Source organism: Filicampus tigris, chromosome 5, assembly GCF_054856515.1.
Source record: "Filicampus tigris isolate MCC_2025a chromosome 5, RoL_Ftig_1.0, whole genome shotgun sequence".
NCBI lineage: Eukaryota > Metazoa > Chordata > Actinopteri > Syngnathiformes > Syngnathidae > Filicampus > Filicampus tigris.
Genome location: NC_141221.1, coordinates 20,525,113 through 20,541,308, shown reverse-complemented (window position 1 = coordinate 20,541,308; position 16,196 = coordinate 20,525,113). Strand labels below are relative to the sequence as shown.

Below are 16,196 nucleotides of genomic sequence, written 5' to 3'. Positions count from 1 at the left end.
ATGTAGTCTACTTTTCTCACCAAAGTGACAGGTGCGCCCGTGGCGTGTAACAGAAAATGCCCTAAGTCTACTGGAATATCTTGCGACGCGCAGCGTGGTCTACCAAATTCACAAACACGCTCAACTACACTTCTTGTTCTGACACAAAAATGAATGCGCAACCATTTTTACGCCGAGCACAGTCTAATTTCTCTGACCACATTGTCAGGTGTGTCAGGGGCGCATGGGTGCGCCGGAACCACAGACATATAATAACCTGGACTGCCAGGGGACTCTCACGGCTGAAGGCAAAGGGCAGCCATCTTGCGTTGCCTCTGTTACCGACAACTTTTGTTTTTTTTTTTTGTTTTTTGGCTGAAAGCACTGGTATCAGTGCATTTTTAGACCGGGATTCCTGTCTGGAATCCCAGGCGGGGGGCACCCTGAATTGGTTGCCAGCCAATTGCAGGGCACACAGAGACAAACATCCGCACTCACAATCACACCTAGGGGCAATTTAGAGAGTCCAATCAACTTATAAATTATATTATTATATTGGTAATTGATTTTGTACAGTTCTAAATGACTGAATGCAATTTTCAAGTGTTGACTGATTATTTAGTATGAACAGACTGCCGTCTTGTATACTTAGCGACAGTATGTTGTCTATGTTCTCCCCATTATATGGTCACAATGAAATTATGCCATCCAAGGAAACCTTTGTAAAAAGATATAACTATAATGGCCTCCTACCAAATACAGCACTATAGCCTACTGCTGACAAACTGGCAGAGCACTGGATCCCCATTTGGAAAGTAGGAGTTTGTTTGTTAGATAACTTGACTACACTTTTATCCTAGTGACATTTTGATCGAAAGCATTGGGTTGCTTGCATTGGTTTCTTGTTTCGTTCATGAGAAAGTAGAGTTATTTGAATGCCTTGACTTTACTCAACTCTCCTTTTTTGGGAGACTATTTTTTTTAGGCTCCCTCAAAGGAGTGCATGAATGGAACTCAACAGGGGATACTGTACCTGTCCATTTGTATAACACTTGGTATCACTGACAGTGTGACAGCCCAGAACAGCAGAATCAAATCTGTGCACAAAGACACATTCAAAATTAACTTTGAGAGGTTCTTCTGTCTATCCACTCTATGACATTGGGACCATCTACATTAACATCATTTAGCAAAGGTGAATTCACCTCCTGATCTCACTTAATGGGGTTGAAACAGGTTAATTGTGCTACATATCAAAGAAGTGTGATGTGTCATGCATTTCTTTGCTCTCTTAGCCTTCTGTTATTGGCAGTTATAGATAGCGGTTATCACTTCTCTGAAGATGATTGCATTGTAAATTCCCCAGAGCAGTCTCTTATGTGCACGCAGTCAGTTAATTTCGGATGTTTTCACACAAAAGATGAGATGCCAATGATAAAAAAAAAAAAAGATCATGAAAGCTTTTTTTTGAAGTGATACAGTGTCCTTCTGCCTGGAAATTCACAAAGGAACACCTTCTTTCAGAATCAAAGGGGAGCTAGATTGGTCTGAGATTGACTCCCACTGTGGTTTTTAAGAAACTTATAGACGATGGACACAAGTATCGGGACACCTATAGCACCTGAAAAAATGCTCAATATTTTTAGGCATTCATCCAGTAGGATATACTGTAGGTTAGATTGCGCACACCCTTTGTTGTAGTTTGTTAGGTTGAGGTCAGGGTTCGTAAGTGCTTTCAGACCAAACTCATCCAACTATGCCTAAATGGATCTCGCTTTATGCACATGGGACTCAGTGGTGCAGAAAATGGCCTCTCCAAACTGGTCCTACAAAGTAGGAATTTTTCAAACTGCATTGATAATGTAAAGATAATAACATCATTCCATCCACCCATCCATTTTCTATACTTCTTGTCCTCACCTGGGTCACAGGTGAGCTGGAGCCTATCCCAGCTGCCGGCTAAAAGCAGAGATACATGTGTGTGTCCTCATCAACACCATGTATCCTGTACGTACAGGGTCACAGGGAGGTTCTGGAGCCTATCCCAACTGATTTTGGGCAAAAAGCAGAGTACATCCTAAACTGGTCACCAGCCAGTCGCAGGGTATAGACCAGGGCTGCCCACGCCTTTTCAGTCTGAGAGCTACTTGTGACATGACCGAGTCAAAATGATCTACCACCTACTAAAAATGCAAAACACATTATTTATAAATACATTGAGAATTATTTTTATATGTACCGTATCTGCTGGTGTACCTTGCATGACTGCATCAACCTATATAGCACAATACAACAACAATTTTTTTTTGTAATTACCTTACTCTGATGACTTGCTCTGAATGGAATCAGCCAGGGACGCATAGTCCGGACAGTAGCTGCTGATAGCCAGCCTCAAGCAGATTTGCAGCAACAACAATCCGCCCATTCGCTCCATTTGGCGTGTATAAAACGAGTCAACTTCTTTGCACACTATTCTTTCTTGGTAAAGTTTAAGAACTGTAAAAAAAAAATAAAAATAAAAAAAAGCCGCCAAGTGAACAGGACGATGTGTGGCTGTGTGTGACGTAGAATGCTCGATGCTGACTGGCTGCCGCAAGGGGAAATGGCAAAAAAGTTGACTTGTTTTGTACGAGCCGAATGGAGTGAATGGGCGGATTTTTGGCGCTTCGTCCCACCGCTCCAAACGCCTCATTCGCGCCACCCCGCACGCAACCGCACTCGTCCGTGCAAACTACATTGACTCCAATTCAAACGCGCCGCCAGAAACGCTCCCAACGCAGTTGGTGTGAACGTAGCATGAACGTAGCAATACAGTAGTGAGGACGGATGATAGGCTGGCGATCTACCCACAATGCCTTTGCGATCGACCGGTCGATCACATCAACGTAATGGGCACCCCTGGTATAGACAGACACCATCACTGAGCAGGAACTGATCCCAAGCTGCCCGTACACAAGTCAGGCAAGTTTACCACTACACCATCAGTGACTCTAGCAGAGGCAAAAGCAGGGGCGGAGCCAGAACGTGGATAATGTGTGGGCCTAGAAAAATCAGGGTGGGCCTGAATATTTCTTTCGCAGAGCACAATCCTCCTGTGTTCTTCAGACAACCACAATTATGCCATTCTTAATATTCAATAAAATAAAAAACACAAAGAAACACACATTCAAAAATAATGTATTAATAATTTACTTTGAATTTAAAAGGATAGATTTTTTCTATGAATCTCAATGGGTGGGCACTCTGCCAATCTGGGTGGGCCTGTGCACACCCAGGCCCACTCATGGCTCCGCCCCTGGATAAAAGGAAGGCATATAAAGACTTACGGGGAAACTAGGAACACTTATCCACTAAGAAATGTTTGTTAATTAATTAATTAATTAATCAATTAAAATTAAATTACAGGTACATTCTAAGCCAAGTTATGATACTTTGTAACTAGTGTGTGTGGTGCAGACAGGCTCAGCGCTACACCGGGGCTAGGTGGTGTCGTCAGAAATATGTGCAGCCCCAGTAAAGACCTTCCAGCACTAGATTTTAAATTTTTGAATATTTTTATTCATTTAATAAAGTTTAAACACATAAAAAAGTTCCGAAGTAGCCATTCAGTTCCAATCCAATCCCTGTGTGCAATCCAATCCCTGTGTCGATGTGCCCACGGACTATAGACTATAATATCAATATCATTCATCTCAACTCAACTATATATCTATATACTAAGTAACATGCACCCATTTGTGTTTGGGAGTGGAGGGGCAAGGCAAGGCGAGGCGAGGGGAATCTTTCATTCATGGTCCTTGCGCGTTAGGTGAAAGATTTTTCCATTGCCCAGGCTGTAGCTCAACTATTTTATTGAATGGTCTTTGGTCAAATTCATCCATCCATCCATTATCGATACCGCTTATCCTCACAAGGGTCGCGGGGCATGCTGGAGCCTATCCCAGCTGTCTTAGGGTAGTAGGCGGGGGACACCCAGAATTGGTTGACAGCCAATCGCAGGGCACACAGAGACAAACATCCGCACTCACAATCACACCTAGGGGCAATTTAGAGAGTCCAATCAACTTACCATGCATGTTTTTGGAATGTGGGACGAAACCGGAGTACCCGGAGAAAACCCACGCAGGCACGGGGAGAACATACAAACTCCACACAGGGAGGCCGGAGCCGGGATCGAACCCGCGACCTCTCAACTGTGAGGCGGACATGCTCTGGGTAGCTCATGTTTTACTTAATATGCTCTGTGTCCTCAATGACATGAATTTTTCAACATTTTTGGAGGGGACTAACACTGTCCGCTATGCTACGTGCCTCACTGTTATATGTTCCAATGAAATATTTACATTTTCAAGTTCTGTGTGATGAGCCTGTGATCTGAATAGTGGACACTTAATTTGCTGGCTGCACGGGGAGAACGTGCAAACTACACACAGGGATCGAACCCACGACCTCTGAACTGTGAGACGGATGTGCTAACCAGTCGATCACCGTGCCGCCTTTGGTCAAATTCAGTTAAAACTGATTTGAAATCGAACTGTCTTTACTGGGGGAAAAAAACGAGAGCAACTAAGTAAAATAGAAGTGATGAAAATCGAAAAAAAATCTCAGATGTCTTCCCTTATTGCTTTGAATATCAGCATCAGCCGTAACAGAACATTTAATTTTGCACACGAGGTGTCGCTGTTACCACATAGTACAAACGCAGGTACACAATTGTTGCCTGTTTTAATTCTCAACTCTAGCTTCGAGCAAAATGAGCCAAATATGGAAAAATAAACATGCGATTAGCACAAATTTACCCTCACTCGCCTCTTAAAATTGATCCCATTCCCAGGGTTCCCATCCCTTCAGGCTTAAATGATTGTGTATTTATGCCTCCTCGTGCCTGAAAGTGCAGCCTGATGGATGTGTTGTCAGCATCACTTTTAAGTGGATAGAGCAATCAACTAACACGCACAACTTTCTCATTAACTTTCAGAAGTGATCCAGATAATTGGTGAATTTGAGATCCGAAGACTTTGAGTGTAGCCTTGTTAATTTGAACACATTTTATTAAATTAAAATAAATAAATAACTCGTGTAAATACAGCCATTTACCAATATTCTACCCCTCTCTACGGTTAAAAAAAGAAACAAAAAAAGTTATGAGCTAAGGTGCAACGCCGGCACGACCTGTCCCCCCCATGCTCTCAACACAGTCGGGGCCGATGGACTCCATCTGTATCTCTTCCCTAAAGTACTTCTACTGTCAACTAGTATACAACTTATTTACGATTGTGATGTAACCTTTTCCAAACATAGCCAACTCAATTCTCAATGGTATATGACAGACTACCTTTAGAGGTCATACTTATGCATTATTTCCTGAGCGTGAATTAGAACTACTGCAGGGGTCCCTACGATGCTTCTGACGTACACACAGTTCCGAGGTTACAAACGGTGCGCAATTAATGGCCCAATATGATTAATTAGGCTACGCCACTGCCCGTGGACTATATTAGTTGGGTGACGATAGTCTAGAATACTGTACATTTATAGCTGTCAAAAAGACGTACGTTGTCATCCGGCCGGCACAAAAAGGTACGCTAAACTACTGTTACTCGTTGGATTGGTTCATATTTATGGACAAGTGTTTTTCATGCACGTTTGTAATTATGACCATAGTGCATTTAGGTTATGGTAATCGCGCATTCCGATTACGTCGCCGCAGCAGTACAGGAAGGCAGCTCCGTCGTAAAACGAGGACCCCTTTTATTAGGACAAGAATACCTCAAGGACTACTGTATTTTTGTCACCAAACTAGAAAAGCGAATGCAAAATGTTATTAAAGCATTATTAGTTAAGGAAAGTGATGAGCATTAAAGGAAAGTGATTTCTACAAAATCAAAACGGTATATGTGGTGAGAGAGCGAGAGAGAGAGAGAGAGAGAGAGAGAGAGAGAGAGAGGGAGGGAGGGAGAGAGGGAGAGAGAGAGAGAGAGAGAGAGGGGGAGGGAGAGAGAGAGAGAGAGATGGCTCCTTGTCCCTCCATCGGCGCGCCACATGATGATTGCATTGCACATTGGAGGCTGAACAAGCGGCGACAAACCTCACACCAGACGTCAACGCCTCCCTTACGTTTTGCTTTATTTGCGACGCTGCACGGAGGATTAAAACTTCCCGCTGTGTTTCTCCTACTGGCTGAAGACACAGGTGGTGCTTAGTGTGTCCCATCCTGCACGAGCTGCGTTTTCCTTACATCTGTGGGCAAATTAATATGCTCTTCATCCATTTATTTCACAGCATTACTCCTTCCCTCAGAAACCATGGGTAAGTCAGTACACGTATTTTATATGCTCACAGTTCTTTTATTCTGATTCAACTGAGTGACGTTTTCTTCTACATATCAACCATTGGTTGCTATTGATTTGAATGGTGTTGTTTTCCACGCGCAAACCAGCTCCAAATAGTGAATGTCAGGCTGTTATAAATTCTTCATGAAGCAGGTCTGCACATCACACGTTTTCTCACTTCAACATCCAGCGTTTAAAGGATAAAGAAGTTCCTGTCTTTACTTATTCAAATGTCTTTGAGCGCAAATTCTCTAAAAGCAAGGCGCTGTTTTGATTGCTTGTGCCCCACTTTACTCCTCCAACAGGTTCTGTGATGTTGGGCTGGAGGTTTTCATGTGTTCTGGTGCAGGCAGCTGTGTGGCTGCTGCTCAGCAAGGGGGAGAGGATGTGCCCCGCCAGTTGCCGCTGCGAAGGCAAGCTCGTCTACTGCGAATCGGGCATTTTCCAAGACATTCCACAGAATATCACCACGGGATGCCAAGGTCTGTCCCTGCGCTATAACAACCTGCTGGTGCTGATGCCCTACCAGTTTGCACATCTCAACCAGCTTGTCTGGCTCTACTTGGACCACAATTCCATTAGTGCCGTGGATGTTTTAGCCTTCCACGGTGTGAGGAGGCTCAAAGAACTCATCATCAGCTCCAATAAAATAGCCCACTTGCACAACAACACATTCAGTGCCATTCCAAACCTGCGGAATTTGGATCTATCCTACAACAAGCTCCAGTCCCTGCAGCCGGGACATTTGTTCGGCCTGCGCAAGCTCCAGAATCTACACCTTCGATCCAACGGACTAAAACAGATTGTCGTCCGTACCTTTCTGGAATGCCGCAGCCTTGAGTTTCTGGATTTAGGATACAACCGCTTGCGCAGCCTCACCCGCACAACCTTTTTGGGACTGTTTCGCCTCAAAGAGCTTCATTTAGAGCACAATCAATTTTCTCGGATTAATTTCTACATTTTCCCGCGCCTCACCAACCTGCAGGCTCTTTATTTGCAATGGAACCGCATACGAGCCGTCAGTCAAGGCGTACCTTGGACCTGGCTTAAATTGCAGAAACTGGATCTTTCGGGGAACGAAATCCAGACGTTGGACCCTTTGGTTTTCCACTCGATGCCAAATTTACAAACGCTCAATCTGGAATCCAACAAGCTCAGGGGTGTGCCCGTGGAAGCCGTGGCGGCGTGGACTTCAGTGACCACCATCGGCCTTGCCGGCAACGCCTGGGACTGCAGACCGAGCATCTGCCCACTCATGGCATGGCTCAGAACCTTGAGGGACGCCAAAGACATCAGCATGATATGCAGCAGCCCCAAGTCTACGCAGGGAGAGAGGGTCGTGGACGTTGTGGGGAATTATTCCACCTGTGCGGACACGATGTCTGACGTGAACACGACCACTGCTTCGATGGCGTTGACCTCGAGCCCCTTTGGGAGCGCCACATCTCACCGTCTCTCCCATGGTGTCACGCAGCTGCCTCACAGTGAGTCTCCCGTGAAGGCCTCGCTGCCTTCAGCCATCTGGCCCAATAAGACAGAGAGACAGACTGCGAAGCCCACAACCGTGAGCTCCTCACCCCCTCCCTCCCCGGACCCTTCCACCTCATCCTTCCCAGAGATCCCGTTCGAACATATGGCTTTCCATAAAATCGTCGCGGGCGCTGTAGCCCTGTTTTTGTCAGTGTCATTGATCCTCTTGGTTATTTATGTCTCATGGAGGCACTACCCCAGCACCATGAGGCAACTGCAGCAGCACTCAGTCAAACACAAGCGCAGGAAAAAAGGCCGGAAACAGGAGCAGGACCTTAACGCACAGTTGCAAGAGTACTATCTGAGCTACCATTCAAACTCTGAGACCATGGATTCGCTGGTGAACGAGGCAAGGCCGTGCACGTGCACCATTTCGGGCTCCATAGAATGCGAAGTATAGAGTTTGACTCGGCTTTCTGAGACTACAAGCGACATCGCTGGGTAGGTCCGTCATCAGATAAGTGATTTTAGAATAAACGGCTTCAGGAAATGTTCCTCTCCGTTGCATGGAAGGAAACGTACGGCAAGAGAGTCAAATACATCTGTGTGGACAGAGCAGAGCGCAGGGATATTTTTGGAGCTCATTATTACCGAGACTGACGGGAGCTGCGGCATGGCAGCGTCAACCAGGTTGCCTGTGCATGAGCCAATCTACAAACTGAACACAAGTCGGCTCCGTCGATACGTTGGCCCTTTCCTTAGTCACACTGTCATTATATCATCTGTAAAGCAACCGGGACATTTTTTTTTACTTGCCTGTTTATATCATGTTAATTATGTATGTAAAATATCAGGTTGCAGGGGAGAATCTTTATGTATTTGAATATGTACAGTGTGTGTCAAGAGTTGGAGTTTACTACCCTGATGAATGAGTTCCAGGCAGATAATTATTGTCCGTTATAATACTCGGCTAATTTTAGTCTTTGTCATAGGTATCGGTGACGCATCCATTTGGGAGACCAACCCACACTCGTCTCATCCTCTGTAGGATGGATGGAGGATGCTCATTCGCTCCAAAGTGAATCATCACTTTTAAACTGGAAGTCAACCCAAACACATTTTTTTTTCAAGAATATGTTCCCAGCAGTCCCACTAGTTGAAACACGGCGTTCTGATTAATTTTGCGTTTGTGGAATACAAATTAAGCAGCAAACTGCGGCTGACCTGTTTTCTGAATCTGAGCCGTAATTGGTCGTTGTGAGCAGTTGTGATGTCATTTTCAGTCCACAGAAGACAAAATGGCTGTCCCCAGAGATGGCTAAAAAGGAGTGGATTAACACTTATCCCACAAATGCAATATTTATCAGAATGCCCCGTTTCAACGAGTGGGCTTGCATAAAACATACTCTTGAAAAAAAATGTTTGCATTGACTTCCCTTTTAAAGCTACATTAAAATCTGATCCAAAACTGTTAGAAGCTCATATCAAAAGAAATGTCTGGTTTGAATGAAGACCTTTAATCCAGCAGTCACAACGGTATGACTAGACTACTAATAAAAATGTTATTAGTTTGCAGTGGTGGAATCAAACTAAAGTGTTTCCGATTTCGGTTACCGCAGTTTGAGCCAACCAAAATAGGAGAAACAGCTCTTTGTATGATGCAATTCCGTGCAACGTCGTCATTGTCAACTACAACTACACCTACACATGTTGAAATACTTCCATGGAAGCGTCATTCAAAACTAATTCAAAACATGATTATGATTAGCTGTATTGTACCTCATTACAATGTGCAATTAATCATCAATCATTGTGTATTTGTTATGACTAATGTTTTATTGATTATGCATTGTCTGTGAAACCTGCTAACAAATATGACTGTAATTAAAGAAAAAACAGCGTTGGTGAAAACGTGAGCTGGTGAAGGAAAGGAAAGGAAACAGGCTTTTTATCTGCAGTTACATATTTCACGGGATGTGAAGGCGCATATAAAATTGATGGCATATTTTCCCATTTTCCATCTTCTTTTGTGACTCCTCTCTTGACTTTAATAACACTGACAACAGTATTAATGGAATGTGGGTCACTGGTGTTGAAACAAACTGGTTCGTGTAGACAGGGGTTGACAATTTTCCTCCTTCTTTTGAAAGAAACAACGCCAAAAATAAAGAATTAAAAAAAAAGAAGAAGAAGAAAAGGAGAATTGAGGCCTGCACCATGGCGATTGCGGTTGCCATGGGTCAAGTCTGTTATGCCAGTAGGAAGGCATTATCTGCCTTCATCTGTCTTTTTCCGCTGCTGTCTTTCCACGTGTATCTTTCGAGGTTTCCTTGAGCACTGAAGATGACCTGCACAAGGGGACAAGTGGGCACGCGTCGACTCAGGCAGGATTAACTGAAGCTCTAGCATGTGAAATCTATAAAAAGGTGATTTCTCCGACTGTACAATTAATCAATTTACTACAGATGTGGTTTGCATCCCAGCTGTCATGCATGTCAAACTTTCATTTTGGTGTTCATTTTGTTGGTGAAGACGGTACAGCATACAGCATAAGCCCAAATGTTTTTTTTGATTGATGGGGCTTAGTAATTGACTGCTGCTTGCATTGATTGTGATGAATTTCTTTCAAACACCAATTGGGAACATTTCCAAATGCGAAAAACAAAAAGAAAATACAGAGAACAGTATAAATGATTTGTTGATCCGAGTTTGACAAATATTGTAATTATTCTTTGATTTGTCATATAATGACTGATGAAAAGCAATTTTCCCATGTTTTTGTGCTGTGTGTAGTCAAGAGAAGAATTCTGATTAGAGAGTTGTGGTCTGCATCTTGCAAACCATTATCGGGGTTATTTGTTTGGGTGAAATATTGCAGCAGTGCACAGTATTGACTGAGCAACAACAAGGTACAAATACAGCCACATTCTATGTGCAAAACCAAGGGAGAAAAAAAAGTCTGTATGTTGTCAGCTACCTGAAATGGAGAATGTCTTTGACTTGACGGAGGCATCTTAGAGCTGACAGCAAAAACAAGCAGAGGACGAGGAAAAACAGAATTGCAAAAATCCTGCCGGCAAACGTCCAGAAATATGATTGCTTTGCTGTGTGTTCCTATAAAGTCGAACTGTGAGAGGCCAGCGCTCACTTGGCAGGCGTGAAATTTTGATTTACATCTGTCACCGCACATTCGTTTTCGAGCATAGCATCCGTGCAACGTTATCCTTGTGTTTGCCAAAGGTTAGAGCCTAATTTAGAAGGTAAAATGAAGTCAACATGGCAGTGATGACATCCCATTAAAGATGCAGCTTAAGGTTTTATGGTCATTGCTTTATTTTCCATTATATGAGGTGAAAAAAAAATCAATAGCCATTTATAACTTTTAACCAACTTTTTTGCTGTCTTGTTCATGTTAAAATCAATGTCTTGTCATGGTAATGTGGTACATATTGCACAACAATGTGACCATTAAAAGGAAATAAAACTTTGTGAACTCTAAAGTTACATAGCGACATTAGATATGTCTCAGAAATCGTTCATCTCATGGAAGAGGACCAGAATATAACACACTGGGAAGCCTATTTGTTTATTAATAAAATGATTAATTAGGTTCCAGTAATAAAGTTATTATAGTCATTATAGAAAATTTTTTTCCAGGATCGACTTTTTTTTTTTTTCAGGGTCGACTGTACAGGCCATTTTAAATGATGTTCTATTACTCTTCTCTTAAAAAAGATGTTATGAAATGAGTCTTTGAAAGATGTTATGAAATGAGTCTTTGAATATGAGTCTGCTTTCTTTTTTCTTGCTGACTTCTCATGTTCTTTTTTTTTCCCTAACGGGGAAGTCAACCCCCCAAAAAAATATTTCCTTATATATATATGATAATATGTCCTATGAGCGTTCACTAATCTAAGCGTGGCTATATAATATTGCTTTCGTGAAATATGAGTTGAGAAGCAAAATCCACCCGTTTTTGCCATGTCATGGGGCAACCATTTTGCCACTTTCTACAAATCGCAGTTGCCCAGGTAACAACAGACCACGGCTCACCTGTTTTCTGAAGCTGAGTCATGATTGGTCGTGACTTGTTACCTGAGCCCCGAGCAACTGTGATGTCATTTTCAGTTGACAACAACTGGCAAAATGGCTGCCCACTGAGATGGACAAAAATGAGTGGATTTTAATGCTTAACTCACATTCCACAACTACAATATTAATCAGAATGCCGTGTTTGAACTAGTGGGCCTGCACAAAATATTTTATTGTAAAGAACGTTTTTGATTTGTTTTCCGCTTTAACACAGATGGCTCCATATTTGCGGAGGGCGCAGCTGCATTCAAAGGCAAAAATGTCTGCATCTTGATTTTTGTGCCAGTGCAAGCCTAATTTCAACTTTCAAAGCATGTATCTCACTGAGTGGCAAAGGTCTGCAAGTGAATGCAGCGAATGTTTTTTTTCATCAGGGTTCGTTCAAAGTCGCAAATGGTGGCAAAGTCATTCGGCAACAATTTTCATGGTCTCAAACACTTTTTCTTGTTGCAAATAATTTTCGACATGTTCAAAACGTGATGGTGACAAAAACAAAAAATTGCTTGCGACCATTAAAACGGTTTGGCATTGTCTTGCGAATATCAGTGTAACACTGAACAAACTGACAAAAAACACACCAATTTCTACCTGTGCAGCACACACTTGCAAACCTTCGCCACTCAGTGAGATACGGGCTTTGCGGGTTTTGCTCAAAGGTGGGCGTTCTGGCATACCGAGGGCATTGCCCTTGATATGCGCACTTGACAGTCTGGTGACCGGACACGGTGCCAGGGTTACAATGATTCAGAGCAGGGGTGTCAAACTCATTTTTGTCGCGGGCCACATCATAGTTTTGGTGTCCCTTGGAGGGCCTTTACAACTGTGGACCCATATAAATTTATGATTGCCTTATATTAACACATATACACAGCAAATTGATGGATAACTGGTTTTGAAATCAAAAGCCAGTAAATAGTTTGCTCAACTTTTTTTCAATTTATTTTTCTGGAGGGATTGGTAACAAATGCTTGCAATATCTCATATGTGGTGAAAAAAGTGAAGACAATTTGAAAGAAACATCTCAAGTCAACACACATGATTTGCCTTTGCGGGCCACATAAAATGATGCCGCGGGCCAGATCCGTCCCCGGGGCCTTGATTTTGACACCTTTGATTCAGAGGGATTGATGCACGCTGTTGTCATATTTACAAATGAAATACGATGAGATCCTCCACACGCGTCCAACAAGGTCGGAATCTTTCTGCCTGCCCCTCGACCAAAATGGTGTTACGCCACTTGCGCCACATCATAGACATACTTTTAGCCTATTTATTTATTTTAGTCTATTTTCTGTCACCAAATTGTCAAAATGCAAACACCCTCGGTCCGCCAGAATGCCCAGCATGGTCAGCACAGTCTGCCAATTTCCCAAAACACGTTAAACTAGACTTGCCCCGGGACGAAAATGAAGATGTGCCAGTATTTACTCCGAGCGCAATATTAGCCAAAGTGGTCATCAGTAGAACCGAATAACTCTTGTGGTGATGCCGGAGTCTGGAATCTTTCTTTGTGAAGACAAACTGAATGGTTCCCTTTGGACACAGGTAACATGCTGTAAACACACCGGCTATGACTCAGACACACTCTGTTGTTGAATTTTACATTTAATTTCTGGAAGAAAAAAAAAATACCAGGCCTTGAGAAAAGAGTCCTGATTTTTGGCCCCATGTTGGTATACAAGTATGGGTGCACACACACACAATGCATTATTTTTCATTTTTATGATGTGCCAAGTGTGTCCGCTGGAGAGAAGGTCAGGCTAGAGGGAGTATCATGAATTGATTGCAGCAATAATAAAGGTTTTAAAGTTTGCTTGAAAATAACTTTAAACAACTTAAAACAACAGTTTCTCCTTTTCTAGTACTGTGTAATGGACAGGGGACATAATACATGCACAACGCCACAGCAAGTGAATAAATGCTTCATTAATGTTTTTTTTATCACACACGCAGCACGTACTTGTGAACTAATTCGGAGTACAGCATTACTGTGCTCAATACTGCTGATGCCCACGAAGGTGTGCTGGAGCCTATCCCGGTTCACTACGGGCAGACGGGTTGAACCCTGGACTGGTTGCCAGCCAATCACAGAGGTATTAATTTTCCGATATCAAATGTTATTGTACTGCAATGCCCTGTGGTTGTGGGTTGCATTAGTGTAGAACTGGACTGCATCGTAATTAGTGCTGTGTCTAACATTTTGTTTACTTGAATCAGTTAAATCAGAGTAAATAAATATCAGACACAACTCTCACTATGCTGCAGTACAGTACATCACAAACCAAATAATAATATTTTTAGTTCATACCTCTTTGGCAGTGTAAAAACAAAAGATCATTATCTTTGTAAAGGCAGAGCATTTCCTACAGTGAAAAAATGGTGTGTTGAATTTACTGTGGGTCAAGTCTGACTACTATTTAGTTTTATTTTGTCAATTGGTTGCACGCAGAGGTGTCCAGTAACAAAGTAGAAATACCTAGTTACCTTGCTTACTGTAAGTAGAAATTTGGGGTATCTATACTTTAGTGCAGGAGTGAAGGATGTAAATCTATATGAATGGCTAGATATTAGCCAACAGGTTAACAAAAAAACAATATGGCAATTACACATTTACGGACATCGCATAATCAGTTAAAAGTGTTAGCGTCAGTGTGCCCTGATCTGACCAAGCTGGAGAGGATCGGCCCGACAGACAATAACTTATATTCCACAAATGCAATATTTGTCACAATGCCATGTTTCTAGTGGGCCTGCTGGGAACATTTTTTTGAACAAAATATGTTTGGGTTGACTTCCGCTTTAAGTAAAAAGCTACAGTTGATACTTCAACTTCAACTAAAGTCTTTTTAAATCCCAATATCTATACTTCTACTTGAGTAATGAACATACTTTTGACACCTCTGGTTGCACGAAATAAAGTCCTCTGGATCGAGATACATTTTTAAGTAGACTATATATACTTAAAAAAATCCAGATGATTCTATTGTGTGCAGCCACTTGACAAAATAAAATTGAGCTCATTCAACACAGCATTTTTTTTTTTCAGTGTGCTGCTCTCGTTTTAGAAATCATTACACCAAGTTGTAAGTGACCACAACGTTGTGGCTGTATGTACAGAATGTATCATGTTGTTTGTTTAATCTGCACATAACTTCACATTTGTATGTCTGCAAAAGGTTATGAGTTGAACTGTTTCTTCATTCTATGACGGGTCACTGCATTTATCATTGCTGCTTTTATATTACCATCCACCGGAGGGGATTTCTCCAAGGATGACTGATTCTTAAATTGGACAAAATTAGCTCACAAGATAGACAAGACGTCCTATTTTCTCCATGACAGTAGTGGAATTGCAGCCACTCTTGTATAAATTTAAATGTTCAAACATTTACTTCCTTCAAGCTACCTGGTCAAAATAATGAGTTCCTAGCTGTGAAATTAAAATGATTAAAGTTGGTTGAAAATAGAGTCACTGAAGTATGAAAGTATATAGTGTCCTGTGTCCTGCTTTGGCAAAACAGGATTTCTTAGTTATGCCACCTTTTGTGTCGCCCATGTCACCTGTAAAACTCATTTGAATACTAATGCTTTAGTGACATTGTTACAAGTACCAGTAAACCCTCAAAGGAAATGATTTTTTTCTTCCGTATACTGTTCAGCATTGGCCTTCACCTCTACGATACAGCATATCGTCGCTGTCCTGTGAAAAACACACGTCCAAATTCATCATTTTTAAAAATCTTCACATTAATGGTATGTCTAATGCAGAAACCCCATTCACGTAAAAATAAAAACGGACATTTTTCACAGGACAGCGCCGATATTCAAAGACACTGCACTGAAAACGCCAAGTTGAACGGTTGTAACAGGTTGAATACACGAGTGGTTAGCTCACACAGTCCCGAGGTTGTGGGTTTGAATCTTTGCTTATTGAATCCTGTGCAATAAAACACTGTCTTTAATTTGTGCCTGTGTTTGCATGTTTTTCCGCCGTACTTGCATGCATGTACTCTGTCTCTCTCCCGCATTCCAAAAACATGCACCCAAGGTTATAATAAGCAAATAAGCTGCATGTAATTCTCCTTTGGAGGTTCTGTTAATGTTTTCCAGTGGAGTGATTTTTGGTCTATTAATGAACATCTTTGATCTAAAAATTCCTGATAACATTCCAGAATCATACTACTTATAGAGCCATTGTTAGTAACAAGAGCTATGACTGTATGGCTGTAATACATCTCATCATTAGAGTGAATGATGTTCCATCCACAATAAATGATGCCGCAGCGTGTTTGGTTCATTTCGCATCAGAGAATCATTTGCAAG

At 42.1% G+C, this 16,196-nt stretch overlaps 1 protein-coding gene across 1 annotated transcript; it reads left to right on the top strand.

Annotated features, from left to right (window-relative positions):
- The first annotated feature begins 6,034 nt into the window (after positions 1-6,034).
- lrrtm4l2 (leucine rich repeat transmembrane neuronal 4 like 2) lies at positions 6,035-11,419 on the top strand. The gene is made up of 2 exons (XM_086030636.1): positions 6,035-6,288; positions 6,617-11,419. The coding sequence occupies exons 1-2, from the start codon at positions 6,285-6,287 to the stop codon at positions 8,239-8,241; spliced, it is 1,629 nt and encodes a 542-aa protein (XP_085886762.1). The 5' UTR covers positions 6,035-6,284; the 3' UTR covers positions 8,242-11,419.
- The last annotated feature ends 4,777 nt before the right edge of the window (positions 11,420-16,196 follow it).